The sequence below is a fragment of the Zootoca vivipara genome, chromosome 9 (assembly GCF_965207765.1).
Source record: "Zootoca vivipara chromosome 9, rZooViv2.hap1.1, whole genome shotgun sequence".
Taxonomy (NCBI): Eukaryota; Metazoa; Chordata; class Lepidosauria; order Squamata; family Lacertidae; genus Zootoca; species Zootoca vivipara.
This window is the reverse complement of record NC_142592.1, coordinates 54,455,300-54,469,221: the sequence shown is the minus strand read 5'-3', so window position 1 is coordinate 54,469,221 and position 13,922 is coordinate 54,455,300. Positions and strand designations below refer to the sequence as shown.

At 45.3% G+C, this 13,922-nt stretch overlaps 2 protein-coding genes across 6 annotated transcripts in view; one reads left to right on the top strand and one right to left on the bottom strand.

Annotated features, from left to right (window-relative positions):
• Positions 1-4,071, top strand: part of NINJ2 (ninjurin 2) — a 49,182-nt gene extending 45,111 nt beyond the window's left edge. Inside the window, exons 3-5 of one of the 4 annotated variants that reach the window (XR_015945908.1) lie at positions 1,446-1,622; positions 1,876-1,970; positions 2,257-4,071. Coding sequence is in view for 3 of the 4 variants with exons in the window: in XM_035127008.3 (XP_034982899.1) it covers positions 1,446-1,615 (170 nt within the window). In the remaining variant the exon portion in view is untranslated. Of the gene's footprint in view, positions 1-1,445 lie in introns of all 4 variants that reach the window. The other 3 variants (XM_035127008.3, XM_035127007.3, XM_060279973.2) reach the window with 3 other exon arrangements.
• Positions 4,072-4,282: 211 nt separating this feature from the next.
• B4GALNT3 (beta-1,4-N-acetyl-galactosaminyltransferase 3) overlaps positions 4,283-13,922 on the bottom strand; it is a 79,159-nt gene continuing 69,519 nt past the window's right edge. For both annotated transcript variants that reach the window (XM_035127004.3, XM_088652371.1), the window contains exons 15-20: positions 12,820-13,115; positions 11,071-11,224; positions 10,001-10,073; positions 8,362-8,515; positions 7,479-7,605; positions 4,283-6,976 (exon numbers count right to left, since the gene is read on the bottom strand). In XM_035127004.3, coding sequence (XP_034982895.2) covers positions 6,871-6,976; positions 7,479-7,605; positions 8,362-8,515; positions 10,001-10,073; positions 11,071-11,224; positions 12,820-13,115 — 910 coding nt within the window. In that variant the 3' untranslated portion in view covers positions 4,283-6,870. The remainder of the gene's footprint in view (positions 6,977-7,478; positions 7,606-8,361; positions 8,516-10,000; positions 10,074-11,070; positions 11,225-12,819; positions 13,116-13,922) is intronic.

Genomic DNA, 13,922 nt, shown 5'->3' with positions numbered 1-13,922 from the left:
CTCCAGCCTCTGGCTTGCCCTAGAGCACCAAAGCCATCTAAAAATGGAAATATCTGGTGTGTGTCTCATAGTCATCTGCTTCAGCTTTTGCCAGCTTGGCTAGGGCTGATGGGAGTTATAGTCCAGAACTGCTGGAGGGCACCAGATTCGCAAAGGCTGAATGTAGTCTGCTTTATTTTTTAAAAAAATTAAATGTTCCTCGATGGTTGCCTTTGGTTTTAGAGCCCACACTGAAGAGGGGGCTGCATCTAAGGCATTGCACAAAGCGACAGACCACAGCAGGTTTTCCTCATTTTTGGCACACTCATGCTTGACTTTTCAGGTGTATACTTGTGCATCAAGAAAGAAGGGCAGGATTTAGTTTCCTTTTTGTGGGAGAGATCCCTGGAAACCTGAGGGTTGTAGCCAAATTTAAGGCTTATCCACACATACCTTTTGCCTTGCTCTTTCCAGGCATAGAGCCATGCTTAAAAGCTCCTTGTCCAAGCCTTTTAAGACTTTGGCTAGCTCTCTGCTTCCATGTCTCTTGCCATCCTTCCCAAACTACAGCTTCCCACTTTGAGCTAGGGTAGGAGAAAATTGTTTTAGCTCTCCTTACCTTCCAGATAAATCTCCAGTTTTTCCCCTAGCCATTGGCTTCTGTTGAGAGACATTTCCCAGACCATTCTTTGCCTTTAACATGATTTTTCCAAATGAAAGATGTGGCTGGCGCAGCTGGACATGGACCATTAAAGGACATTAGCCACCCTTTTCTCTAAACCACAGCAATCGGGCAGAAAACTCACGGAAATATGAAAAGGACTTAAAGCTGTACACATGGGCAAAATTAGGTCACATATTATTTTTTTATAAGTAAATTTTCAACTCAAAGTGGCAGGCAACATCCTAACATTCCACCAGGCTGCAGAGCAGAGAAGGGAAGCATAGCTATTCCATCTCTGGTTTAAATGACACTTAGATAAGAATCTCACTGGAAGAGTTTACCCCGGCATTGTTTCATCACCACCACCATCATTTTATTTGTATGCTGCCTTTCCATAGTTAATACCATGCTCATGGCAGCTGGCATGAAAACATTCATATAAACACAAACATAACAAAAATAGACATAAATAAAACATCAAAAACCACACAAAGATAAACACACACATATCAATAGAACAATAAGAGCAATGATACCCCAACCCAAGTGTCTGTTTGGCAGCCTTGGCTTTTGAAGCTGGAGTCAATCAAGGCTCCGCCCTCCCAGGCGGAAGGAAAGGAATAGTGTGTAAAACTGTGTCTGCTGACCTTACCTTATTGGAGGAAAGGAAATATAAGCCTATCAAACATTTAAGAGAGTAATAATAATGGTGGTGGCGGTGGTGGCACACCTTCTGCAGAATGTAGTGAGCAGAAGAGTTTTCTCTGAATTCTGTCTTGGTTTTGTCTTTTGTTTTTCATAGCTCGGATGAACCTGAACGACGTAACGAAGCAGCAGCGCCTGAATTTGCTCAACAACATTGCCACAATCCTAGTCTTCATCATAGTCATCATCAACATCTTCATTACCGCTTTCGGTGTGCAGAAGACGGGTCTCTATCCTAGCATTTATGGTGGTCGGAGAATCTACTAAGCCATGGGTAGGCAAACTAAGGCCCGGGGGCCGTATCTGGCCCAAACGCCTTCTAAATCTGCCCACAAACGGTCTGGAAATCAGCATGTTTTTTCATGAGTAGAATGTGTCCTTTTATTTAAAATGCATCTCTGGGTTATTTGTGGGGCTTGCCTGGTGTTTTTACATGACTGGATTGTGTGCTTTTATTTAAAATGCATCTCTGGGTTATTTGTGGGACATAGGAATTTGTTCTTTTTTTCTTCTTCTTCAAAATATAGTCCAGCCTCCCACAAGGTCCGATGGACAATGGACCAGTCCCCTGCTGACAAAGTTTGCTGACCCCTGTATTAAGCCTTGGAAGAATAAGAAAAGAGTGAGTCTTAGGCTTCCAGATTTGACAGATAAACACTCACCATCCATTTTTGCCTATTTGGACATATGAACTGCTTAAGAATAATGATTGATGGAGTATCCTAAGCAATGAAGTGGGATGATGGCAGTTCTTTCTTCTCTCTCTCTCTCTCTCTCCCCTCCCCCCCAAAAAATATTAAAAGGGTGGTTATCTCTAGGCAGACAGTTCCACAGCAGAAGAGTCTGATCCTTGTCACCATCAACAGTAAGATGCACAACCTGCCTGATCCTCTTGTTTTTCCTTGCAGGCTGGAGCACATGGTAGAAGATAGCTGGGATGCCTTTCCATATAGTCTTATTGATCTCAGACTTGACGATCCATTTAAGATACACAACTGCCTGGGTGAGCCCTATTGCAAGTACATCAGTTGCTCCTTGTGGGCTACTTCTGCAACATGTTTACAGCTGTGAAGAGGTGAATAATTTTTCAGCTGATCTTGACAGCAGCCTCTCCTCATCTCAACCCATAATGATGTTTGTCTCCTGTAATGGAGTGGTTGGGAATTTCAGGTTTGAGAGCCGAATGCAGCCCTTTAGGACTTTCTGGGACTCTCCCCAGGTTAGACTTCTTCCTCAGCCAAGCACTCCTCTCTTCCCCAGCTTATATCCCCCACTGGCCCTACTCCGCACCCTTCCTCAGTGAGTGTGAGTGTGTGTAGAAACTAGCCTACCATACACATGAAAAAAAGTTTGTTCTTCTTTGTCTCTGACCCGGAACGGACTGTATGAAAAATGTTCCCAACCCGCGGCTGCAATGAGATTCCTCTGCAATTCAGAGGATTGAATTCAGCTAGAGCTTCCCAGCTCCCACCAGGAAAGGAGCAGCCCTCAGTGATTCAACTTGATGTACTCCATCAATGGCAGCAGCGGCCCATGTAAGCAACGGGGACAACAGTATCAAAATAAAACATTGGAAGAGAATTACAAATGAGCACAATTGATAAGGGGCAAATGCTAGGTCATTAGTTCAAATTTTCTCCAAGAGGACACTAAGTTGTCAGATGAAGACAGATTTGCAAAGCAGGAGGAAAAAATCATTTAAGGCTGCAATCCTAATCACAACTGCTAAGAAGTCAGTCCTGCTGAATACAGGGGAGTGGAGTTAGCATTGCGCACTAAGCCATCTTGTATGAGCACACAGCATCCACCCAGAGAAGAGGCTGCCTACTGTGTTTCTTTTTGATTCACTGCTCTTGCTTTGCATCCACCTGAGCAGTGAATTAGTGTAGGATGCATGTCTCCGGATGAGACTTTGTTTCTGTGTTGTGTAATGGGATCAACTGCTCTCAATGATGGGATGCAACAGAATGACCAGCCCCAAATAGTGACTCACACAAGTTGTTGGCTCCTCTGAGGGTGGACAGTTATTACCCTAAAAATAAGAATGAGAAGTATATATCTGGTTTTAGCTCAGAGATGAGTCTGCCCCAGCTACTAAAACATTGAGAAATGCAATTATTAAATGAAGAGCATTATGTTACCCTGATCCAGTAATCAGTGGTGGTGCAGAGGCTCTGATGAAACTAGCTGAAACTCCTGTTATTTTGCTGGAGCTCCTGATTAGCCAAGATTCCCATAGTTTGTATGTTTTGCCCAAGCAGGAGAGGTAATTCCACATACAGAGGTTCATTGTACTTAGTCCTGCTCCTCCGCGAGTGTAAATTGTTATGTAAACCTGCTTAGTTTTTTGCAATTAAGCTGTATACAAATTATGTTATTTAAATAAAATAAAAAGTGTATACAAAAGGTATAAAACTAGGATTATAGTTGAAATACAAACCATCAGCTTGCATGTGGCAAAAAATAAATTGCATTATAAACCTCTGCTGGTGGCAATAATACTATGCATAGTAATACAAAGCATTTTAAAGCTGTACAAGTTAACCTTGATTTTTGTAAACAGTGCATTTCTCTTGAAAGTTACCCCCATGCTGTCCTTAGCCCACTCTCACAATATTTTATAAAGGACTTGCAATTTTGTCATCCCACTTAGAACTGGTGCATCTTTCGCACATTCCAACTATTTGCTTTCTCTTTATTTATTAAAGTATATTTTATCCAAAGGTGTGGCTTGGTCTATATATCAAATTACTCAATGCAGACAGTGAATGAAAATCTTAAGCGCTAAACATCTTTCTTTTATATCCTTTTATAGAATAGTACATAGCTACCCTAATACAGAAGAGGAGACAGGTCCCATATGCAAAAATTTCACATTAGATTGGTCCACTTTGCAGGCAGGCATTTGAGGATCAGAAAAAGACACCACACACATTTTCTGTAAGGAATCTGTATTTGTAAACAGAGGCACTTATGCTTCCTCTTGCAAGTAATAAAAGGTTTGGGACTTGTCAATAAGGCACACATTTCATAAATGAATTTAAATATACCAAAGAACATTTCAGATATTCACACAAGCTATAAAAGGTGTAGAGGTACTTCAGTGACATTGATGATACTGGAACAAACAAACAATAGATTCAGACTGGTAAGTCCTTTCAGCATAGGCCCATAGAATTTCCTTCTTTGACTTCATAGCAAAACCCAATCCTGATACACACATCCAACGTTTGATGTTTATGTATCTGTCATAGCTGCCAAGTTATTCCTTTTTTTAAGGGATTTTCCCTTATGCTGAATAGGCTTCCTCGCGAGAAAAGGGAAAACTTGGCAGCTATGGTATCTGTGTGCCACCAAGTCAAAGAGATATTGTAGAATCAATGAAATCTGCACACATTTAAACAGGATTTAATAATAGTTCTGAAGAAAGAGGTTTACTTTGTTTTTAAATTGGGTTAGGGGAACCACTGACCAACCCAAATCCTCCTTTCCTTGCCTCATCCCTTCCTGCTCCACACTGAGGCTCAAAAAACTACAATAATTTTATGCTGCATGGGGTGGGGTTACAGTGGGTGAAGAGAGAGTTAAAAAAAGAAAGGAGTCTGGAAACTCGTATGTTTCCAGAGACAGAAAATGCCATTCCCATTATCATTTGGCACACACACACACACACACACACACACACACACACACACACACACACACACTTTAACCCACCTGCATCAATGAACCAACTCAGCTCCTCATTTTACACACAGCCATTTTGTGTGACCTGCTTTAAGGACTGGTTTGTTTCCTGAAGGTGTCGGGCCCAAATCTGACTTCCAGTTAGCACAACTTGTTCCCACTCCTTCCAAAACTGCATCGTAGATAGCTCATTTTCTTACATATTTTCTGATGCAAGGGCACCTGGTCTTCATACATAATCAGTACCAAAACGTAGTAACAAAACCATAACTTTAATTTATCAATTAATTTTACAAAATATATCTTGTCCTTCAAGAACGATTATTTCCTCCACCTCAGGGTGGCTTGGAACACATTAAAATCGGAGTACAAACCAACCAACATTAAAACTACAAAATAAATAGAAGGCGTGGGAGGACAGTGTATAAAAGCTATTTAACTCAATGGTAATTGCTTCTAAAATATATGCCCAGGATTGCACTGTAAATCAGGGATGGGGAACCTTTGGCCCTTCAGATCAGCATGGCCAGTTGGCAGGGATCAGTGTTTCCCAAACTTGGGTGTCCAGCTGGTTTTGGACTCCAGTTCCCATCATCCTTAACCACTGGTCCTGTTAGCTAGGGATCATGGGAGTTGTAGTCCAATAACAGCTGGAGACTCAAGTTTGGGAAACCCTGTCAGGGATGAAGGCAGTTGTAGCCCAACAACATCTGGGAGGCCACAGTTTCCTTATCCCTGCTGTAAATTAATCTCTCGAGTGCTAGGCTATTCAAGGGTTGTTGTCTCAAGTTCATATTTCCAGTTCCCTGTTTTCCCCGTTTCATATGACTGTCAGGATAAACACAATTCTGTGCCAAAAACCTATCTCAAGTCTTAGCAGGGTTTTGACCCAGCTTAATGGTAATTAAGAGAGAGAGAGAGAGGCTGCTTATTAAGAAATAAAGATGCAGCAAGCCACAAGGTGAAGGCTTCAACATAATTCTTTTTGCTGTACCTGAGCAGAGGACAATATGCATTAAGTGAGGAGAAAAATCCACTTAGGCCCCTTTAGTATGTCCTGGCTGGGCTTATGTACAGGTATTCAGACACAACCCACATATCAGTGACTTTGGTCCAAAGGCATGGATTTCAGGACACATTTTTTTGTTCAAGTATCTAAAAAAAAGAAGCATCATTAAAAACAACTCACTACACATAACGAGGCTATATTCCTCTTTTTAACACACTGTGGAAGGCACTCCTTTTCATTTGTACCCGTTGACCAGAGAACTGTAGCATTACTGATGCTTCTAAGAAGTGAAAGCATTTCAGTAAAACCTTGGAAGAAGTAGGAAGGCACCACAAAAAGAGGATTTTGAGGCAGAGGGATGATGCAGGTGAAGAGGAAAGGGAAAGGGTTATAGCTTGGTGGTAGAGCACTTGCTTTTTACGCAGAAGGTCCCAGGTTCAATCTGCGGCATTTCCAGGTAGGGCTGACAATGTTTCCTGCTTGAAACCCTGTAGAGTCAGTGCAGACAATACTAGGCTAAGATGGACCAATTGGTCTGATGTAGAGGAAGGCAGCTTCCTTTTTTGCTTCCCAGAAGTGCATCTGTGACATGCTGGTGAGAAAGTTTGGTTTTGTGCTCTTAAAAAGATCGCTGTCATGGATGTAAGACACTAGAGGTAGGATGGTTTTCTTCCCATTTTCATTTTTCTCACAAGATAAAAGCTCTCAGTTCTGCCCCTGAACTTACTTTCTCATAATGCCTAAATTTATGTTCTGACTTCTGTGGCACTGGAGGCTTCTCCTCGACATGCCTGGATAAAGTCTGTGCTGCGAGTGCAAATGTTCGTCACATCTTCAGCTGCTGTCGGTTCCACATGCCCCGCTTGGAGTGGAAATGGTGGAAGAAGTTTCTGAGAGAGAGTCGCTCCACCTCCAGGCCTGCCTGAAAGATCCTGTGGGAGGAGAGGGAAGGAGAGAGGGAACGAGAGGCTAACTAGAACTGCCTGCTTCTGTGGAGCTTGGATTGGGAGGGTTGGGGGATCTTTAAAGCACCATGGGCCAGGTCTTTATCAGGATCAGGACTTTAAACTCTGATTAAGCAAGTGATCTGGAGGGTGGGAAGTTTGGGCAGGAGTGGCAGCCACAGGAAACTACCCCTCCAACAAAGAGTAAGGGGGACACTTTAGTGGCAGTGGGTTTTTATTGAATCAATGGGACTTACTTGTGAGTACATAATTAAGATTGCTCTGTTTGCGTGTAGGAGGAAGTTTTTTACGAGGATGAAACTTAGTGCTCAATAGCGGTTTGGTTAATTGCTTTTATTTGCTTTTCCTCTTAGACTTCACCCATCATTACTGAGCTAGATGAACCAATGGTCTGATTCAGTATAAGGCAGCTTCCTATGTTCCTATGAGAAGAAGAACCCAAAGCCAGTTGCTACACATCTTCACTCACCGGTCCAGGAGTTCCCAGTCCTCTCCTCCCCACTTTTCCCCAAATTCTCTGGTGTTCATGCCTCCAATGCGAACCAGATCTGACTTGTATATACCCAGGAGGCCAAAGCCGTTCACTTCCCAGTAGCCTATGAAAGCGAAACACAAAAGCATCAGCCACATCTACATGGTTTATTAGTAAAAAATTAAAGTTTTCAGACTAACCTGTGGCACCCACTGGTCCAGACATGTCAGATTAATAGGGAAAGATCCAACTAAAATCCTCTACACACACACACACACACACACACACACACACACACACACACACACACCCTAATGAGTTGCAACCACTCTTCATTGGGAAGGAATAGGATGCCAGAATGAAGAACCTCAGGACTTGGGGGGGGGGCTAACTGCAGTCCTCAGGAATCTCCCCAGGCCACATCCCTCACTGATCCCTGCTTTGCACCTTCCCTGAATGGTTTTGCCTGGCTGGAATGTGTCCTGGAACTCTGATACTGCCTCCTGCTTGGCTGGAAGGAGAGTAGATTATGCATAAAAAGTAGCCAACTAAGGAAAGTACTGTACATTCCTCCCCCACCCACTTTTGCCTCTCTACACCCCCCGCACCCGAAGCCACCACTTGCACATGGGCCCTGGGAAGTTGCCCAGAAGGGACTGCTGACTTTGGGCTGAGAAAGATTCCCCCAAACCTGCTATACAGAATATTTTCCTTGTCTGTCCTAGACCTACCCCCTCTGTTGTTATGAAACCACTGTTTTAACCATCTCTATAAGGCTAAACTATGAACTGCAGAAAAATGTATTAGTGATAATAAGAAAGAAAGATGCCCAGAAGAATATGGGTTTTATGCAAAAACCCTCCTCCCTGCAGCACCTCACCATCAGGCCATTTTGGGGATGCGCCACACTGGAGCCTCATAACCATGGGTGCAAAGGCCATTTTCCCTTCCACACAGTGCTTCCGAATGGAGTCAATGATCCCTGACGGGAAATGGATGTGAAGATCACACAGGAAAATGATGCTGTGTGAATCCTGTAATTAAACAGAGAAACGGAGCAGTCAGGTTATCCATGGTACACTCACTCACGTGGGGAAAGGCTCACAGAAATGCCCATTCAAGGAAGATGTGAACATCACGCTTCATCATGCAACACCCTCCAGCTCCAAGACAATTTCTTATATGCAGAACAAACCTGTCAAATACCCAGAGCCGTCTTAAGCATACCTGGCGCCGTGGTGCGGCGTTTCCCAGTGCGGTGGGCGGGCGCAGCACAGCTGTGCCTGGAGGGCCGGAGCCCTGCGCAACCCAGCCTGCCCATAAGGTCAGCCCTGGGCCAGGGGGCGCTGCCCCTGCGCGTGGCGGAGGCGGCCCCAGGCCTGCGCGCCTCCGGAGAGCGACCTGAAGCTGCTGAACAGCTGAGAGGTGCTCCTGGGGCGGCCTCCGTTGCGCCTCTCAGCGGGCGCAGCAGCGCCCCTGGTGGCCTGGCACCCCGCGCCACCGGACCCGGGCCTAGAGACGGCCCTGCAAATACCTGTACCTGAGGAGGGGGGGGGAGTGAGAGAGTGTGTGTGTGTGTAAAGAGTTTCCACTACTAAAGGCAGATTTTCTTATGGATGAATCACTCAGTTAGAAAGATGAACTCAAATATTCAACCTACATCTACTTCCATGTGGTTTATGTTCATTCAGCCATAGAGCATCTTGCCTTACCTGCAGAAGGCCCCAATCCCTATCATCTCTAGGTAAGGCTTGGATTATCCCAGGCATCCCCAAACTTCGGCCCTCCAGATGTTTTGGACTACAATTCCCATCTTCCCCGGCCACTGGTCCTGTTAGCTAGGGATCATGGGAGTTGTAGGCCAAAACATCTGGAGGGCCGCAGTTTGGGGATGCCTGGATTATCCCAACCCTAGAGAGTCAGAGCAGGAAAGGCTGATTTTCTTTGCCCCTCCAAAAAACCCCACTCTTTAGCACTCCATCAGAGCAAATGTCAATTCAGGTTTTCTGAGAATTGAAATTTGCTCCAATTGAGTGCTACAGAGTTGGTTTTCATAGAGAAATCTCCAGAGCAAAGAAAACCTTATATCAGGCATCCCCAAACTGCGGCCCTCCAGATGTTTTGGCCTACAACTCCCATGATCCCTAGCTAACAGGACCAGTGGTCAGGGAAGATGGGAATTGTAGTCCAAAACATCTGGAGGGCCGAAGTTTGGGGATGCCTGCCTTATATTAAACCCCTTTCAATCATTCCGAAACCACCTAACATTTGGCAGCTGAGGCTCTTTAGCTCAGCCTTCCCCAGCTTGCTGCCTTCCATACACTTTGGACCACAACTCCCATTACCATCAGCATAGCTGCCAAGTTATCCCTTTTTTACAGGGATTTTCCCTTATGCTGAATAGGCTTCCTCGCGAGAAAAGGGAAAACTTGGCAGCTATGCATCAGCCAGCATGGCCAATGGTCAGGGGTGATGGGAGTTGTAGTTCACAACATCTGCCCTAGCCAGCTATCACTCACCTTCACTAGGTTTATTCCAGCCTGAAGGCCTGCAGAGCGCTGAAAGTTCCCTGTTAACCGCAAATATTGGTACCTGAAGACAAAAAATGGGTTATATTTTTACAGACAAAGTAAAGCTTTGTAAGGTTCTACACTTAGGCAGGAAGAATCAGCTGCACAAATATAAGATGGGGGACACCTGGCTTTCCAATAGTATGTGTGAAAAGGATCTAGGGGCTGTAGTAGACCACAAGCTGATGCAGCAGCAAAACCAGTTAATGCTATTCTAGGCTGCAACAACAGAAGTATATGGTAAGAGTTGCTTGACAGTGGAACGGACTCCCTCAGGAGGTTGTGGACTCTCCTTCATTGGAGGTTTTAAAGCAGAGGTTGGGTGGCCATCTGTCATAGATGCTTTAGTGGAGATTCCTGCATTGTAGGGCGTTGGACTAGCTGACCCTCAAGGTCGCTTCCAACTCTAAGATTCTATGAGTAAGGATTTATTATTGCACTAGTCTCATTCAGCCCGTTAAGAAAACAGGTGCTAGAGGTGCGGCGGGGCCGCGGCCTTCCCTCCCTCTCTGCACTCGGCCGTGGGCCATGTTTAATTGCGTTTCCGGCGCGCCCCGCGGCCGAGCACAGAAAGGGAGGGAAGGCCGCGGCCCCGTCGCACCTCTAGCACCTGTTTTCTTAACGGGCTGAATGAGACTAGTTCCCACGGGCCAGGTAGGGTTGTCAGGAGGAGGAGGAGGCGGACCAAGATGCTGGCATCGGGCTCCGGGGCCGCGGCGGGAGCCGGACCGGGCTCCCACCGCCGCAGCCCCGGAGCCCGGTGCCGCCATCTTGGTCCGCCACCGCAGGGGGACGGGAGGCAGAGGGTTGAGGGGGGGGAGAGAGCGCGCGTGTGTACGTTCCGCCTCTTCATCCAGTCCCTGTGTCCGTGGGGCACATGCGCATTAGCGCAAACCCAGGGACACAGGGAATACTGGACGCAGAGACACAGGGACGTTATTATATAGGATCAGTCCCTTATATGCTTCAAATATGCTGGCCCATGTACTTGTTCGCAAATGCAATAAATCTGCTCTCACCTGCGCAATGAGGACTTTTTCAGAGCCTTTTCTACATCCATATCGTCACTGCTGTAGTCTGTGATGATGACATTGAAATAGGGGTCCTTAGTAACCCTGAACAGCTCTTCCATGTCAGAAATGAACTGCAGCACCCAACGTGCCTGGTTTTTCACTGTTTGGCACCGGGAACAAAGAGAAGAACAGAATGAGGGCAGAGTTGGTTTAAAGGATGGTGTTGTGTCCCAGGGGGGCCAAGACACACACATACACAATTTGCTTCCTGTTCCAGTAAACGGGGGCATGGCTTTATATCCAACTGCTGACACCTCTAACATGAGACTAGAGGGAATACAGTCTGACTCAGTATAAGGCTGCTCATCATATCCCGATTCAGCTACAGATGCAAATGCAGCTGCTTCCAGTGGAGCAGCCATGAGAGCCTGCTGCAGCAAAATATATGAAGTCTTGTGGCAACAAGAGCTTACTAATTTATCAAATACAGATATGCAGCATTATTGCTATACATCAAACAAAGAGGCGCAGTGAAGATAATGAAGCAGGTTGCTCAGAGGAAAGCAGTTTGCATTGTCCAACCACAGGCAGAATCTTTAGTGGGCTATCTAGGCCAATATCAGGGGGGAAACTGCTAGGCTTCATCATTTAATTCTCTAAATAGCATAGCTCAATGATATTGTGGCATCGGCTGTGAGTGCAAAATAGATATTCTGCTCTTTATTTTGGTTTTAAAAAAAGCGCTCACAAATAATCATATATATTATATGGTTTCGATAGTTATGAGGACTGTGAGGGATTCCGTACCTAGACACTCCATCCCTTGACCAGTAGAAGTTTTCTGGGCGAAAACCTCTGCTTAGCTCCTTTCATGCATAACTTCAAACCAAGCCAAAACACCAACACAGCTGTGGAGTTCTTAGGATGTGTGATTCTTAGAGCCAAAGCCCACACGTCTGGCTTTTCTGTGCTCCTGTGAAACACACTTATCACATGTCCTTTAGTTCGACGGATGTTACCTAAAACTGGAGCAAAATCATATAGCTAAATATGATGACTGATTCTGTTTTAGTACCTTAAGATGAGTATTTTGTCCTAGGAGAATTTTAGGATATGTGACAATTTGAGATACATGAAAAAAAATGCTGTGTCTTTCTTCCGGAAATATAAGAAAGAGCATGGGGCATTAACCAGGCACTGAGAGTTAGAAGAAAAATTAAGGTTGCCAGATGGGAACAAACTTTTTTTAAAAAAAGGTAAAGGACACCTGGATGCTTAAGTCCAGTCAAAGGCAACTATGGGGTTGTGGTGCTCATCTCACTTTCAGGCCGAGGAAGCTGGCATTTGTCCACAGACAGCTTTCCGGGTCATGTGGCTAGCATAACTAAACTGCTTCTGGTGTAAAGGGATACCGTGACGCCAAGAGCGCACGAAAACACCATTTATCTTCTCGCCACAGCAGTACCTATTTATCTACTTGCTTTTGAACTGCTAGATTGGCAGGAGCTAGGACAGAGCAATGGGAGTTCAGTGGTGTAGAGCACAGCGCCACCTGCATCCCAGATGGGAACTAAAAATACTGTTCTATAATGTAGGATACAGTATATAAACTCAAAGGGAAATTAGGGTTGAGACTTTTCATCTCCCTGATATAGCACCTCTACCAGGTGAAGTACAGGTGGCAGGAGCCAAAATCCCATCATTCTCCATTGCAGCTATTTTGACAAGACCATAAAGCTGTCATATCCCCCTTACCTGGCACTATGAAGTGGACAACGGCACGATGGTTCCAGGAAAAGCCTGCTGGCCAGCACAGGGCTGGCTCAGTTTTTCTGGCCAACAAATGGCGCTGGCGGCCCCATGCCAGATCCTTCATAATACCCTCCTCCTCACCGCTGCTGCTACCATGCCAGTCCCGTGCAAATACGTATTCTGAGAAACGGACAATGCGCTTATCCCGTGCCACCAGCTCCAGCTCCAGAAGGTAGCGGCTGCCTCGCAGGTGGTCCTGCCGCTTCTCTACATTGACGACGCGCAGCAGTTGGAATCGCCTGAAATTGGCATGAAGGGCCACAGCTCAGTGGCAGAGCAGATGTGTTGCATGCAGAAGGTGCCAGGTTCAAGCCCTTGAGTCTCTAGGGATGGCCTGGGAATGTTCCCAGTTTGACCACTTGGGAAGTCCCTGCCTATGCGGACAAGACTGAGCTGGATGAAGCAATGGTCTGACTTGGTATAAGGTGTCCTCCTATTATACGAAGGAATTGTGTCTTCCTATGCATGCCTACCAACCGTGATGGCTATATTCAATGTCAGAGCTAGTATGCCTCTGAACACCAATTGCTAGGAATTGCAGGTTTGGCTTAGAGATATTGAGTTCTGTATTATTTTGATATTGTAAATATCATTTAAGACTCTAAGTATTAGAAGGTGTTGAATTTTCTGTACAATGAATTTTTGTAAACCACATACAGAGTTATTTAGTTTGTGATACACTTCTCCGTAAGTGGTATTGAGCTTTGTAGAGGAATTGCAGGTTGGCAGAGTGCTGTTGTGCTCAGATCCTGCTTGCAGGCTTCCCAACAAACACTGGTTGGCCAGTGTGAGAACAGGATGCTGCTTTAGATGGGCCATTGGCCTGATCCAGTAGGCTTTTCTAATGTAGCACCACATTTGCACACCAGGTTCTTAAGGCAGTGTCTGACCAAGCACCAGGTCCACAGGCCTGATGCACAAAACATTTGCACTGTACCCTTAGCCTAATTTTTGTTTTCACTGCAAGAGATCAGCCAGACACTAATGCCTTTGCCATGCCAATGTCCCCCCCCCCAACTATGTTTAGCCACCAACCCTTTCCAAAC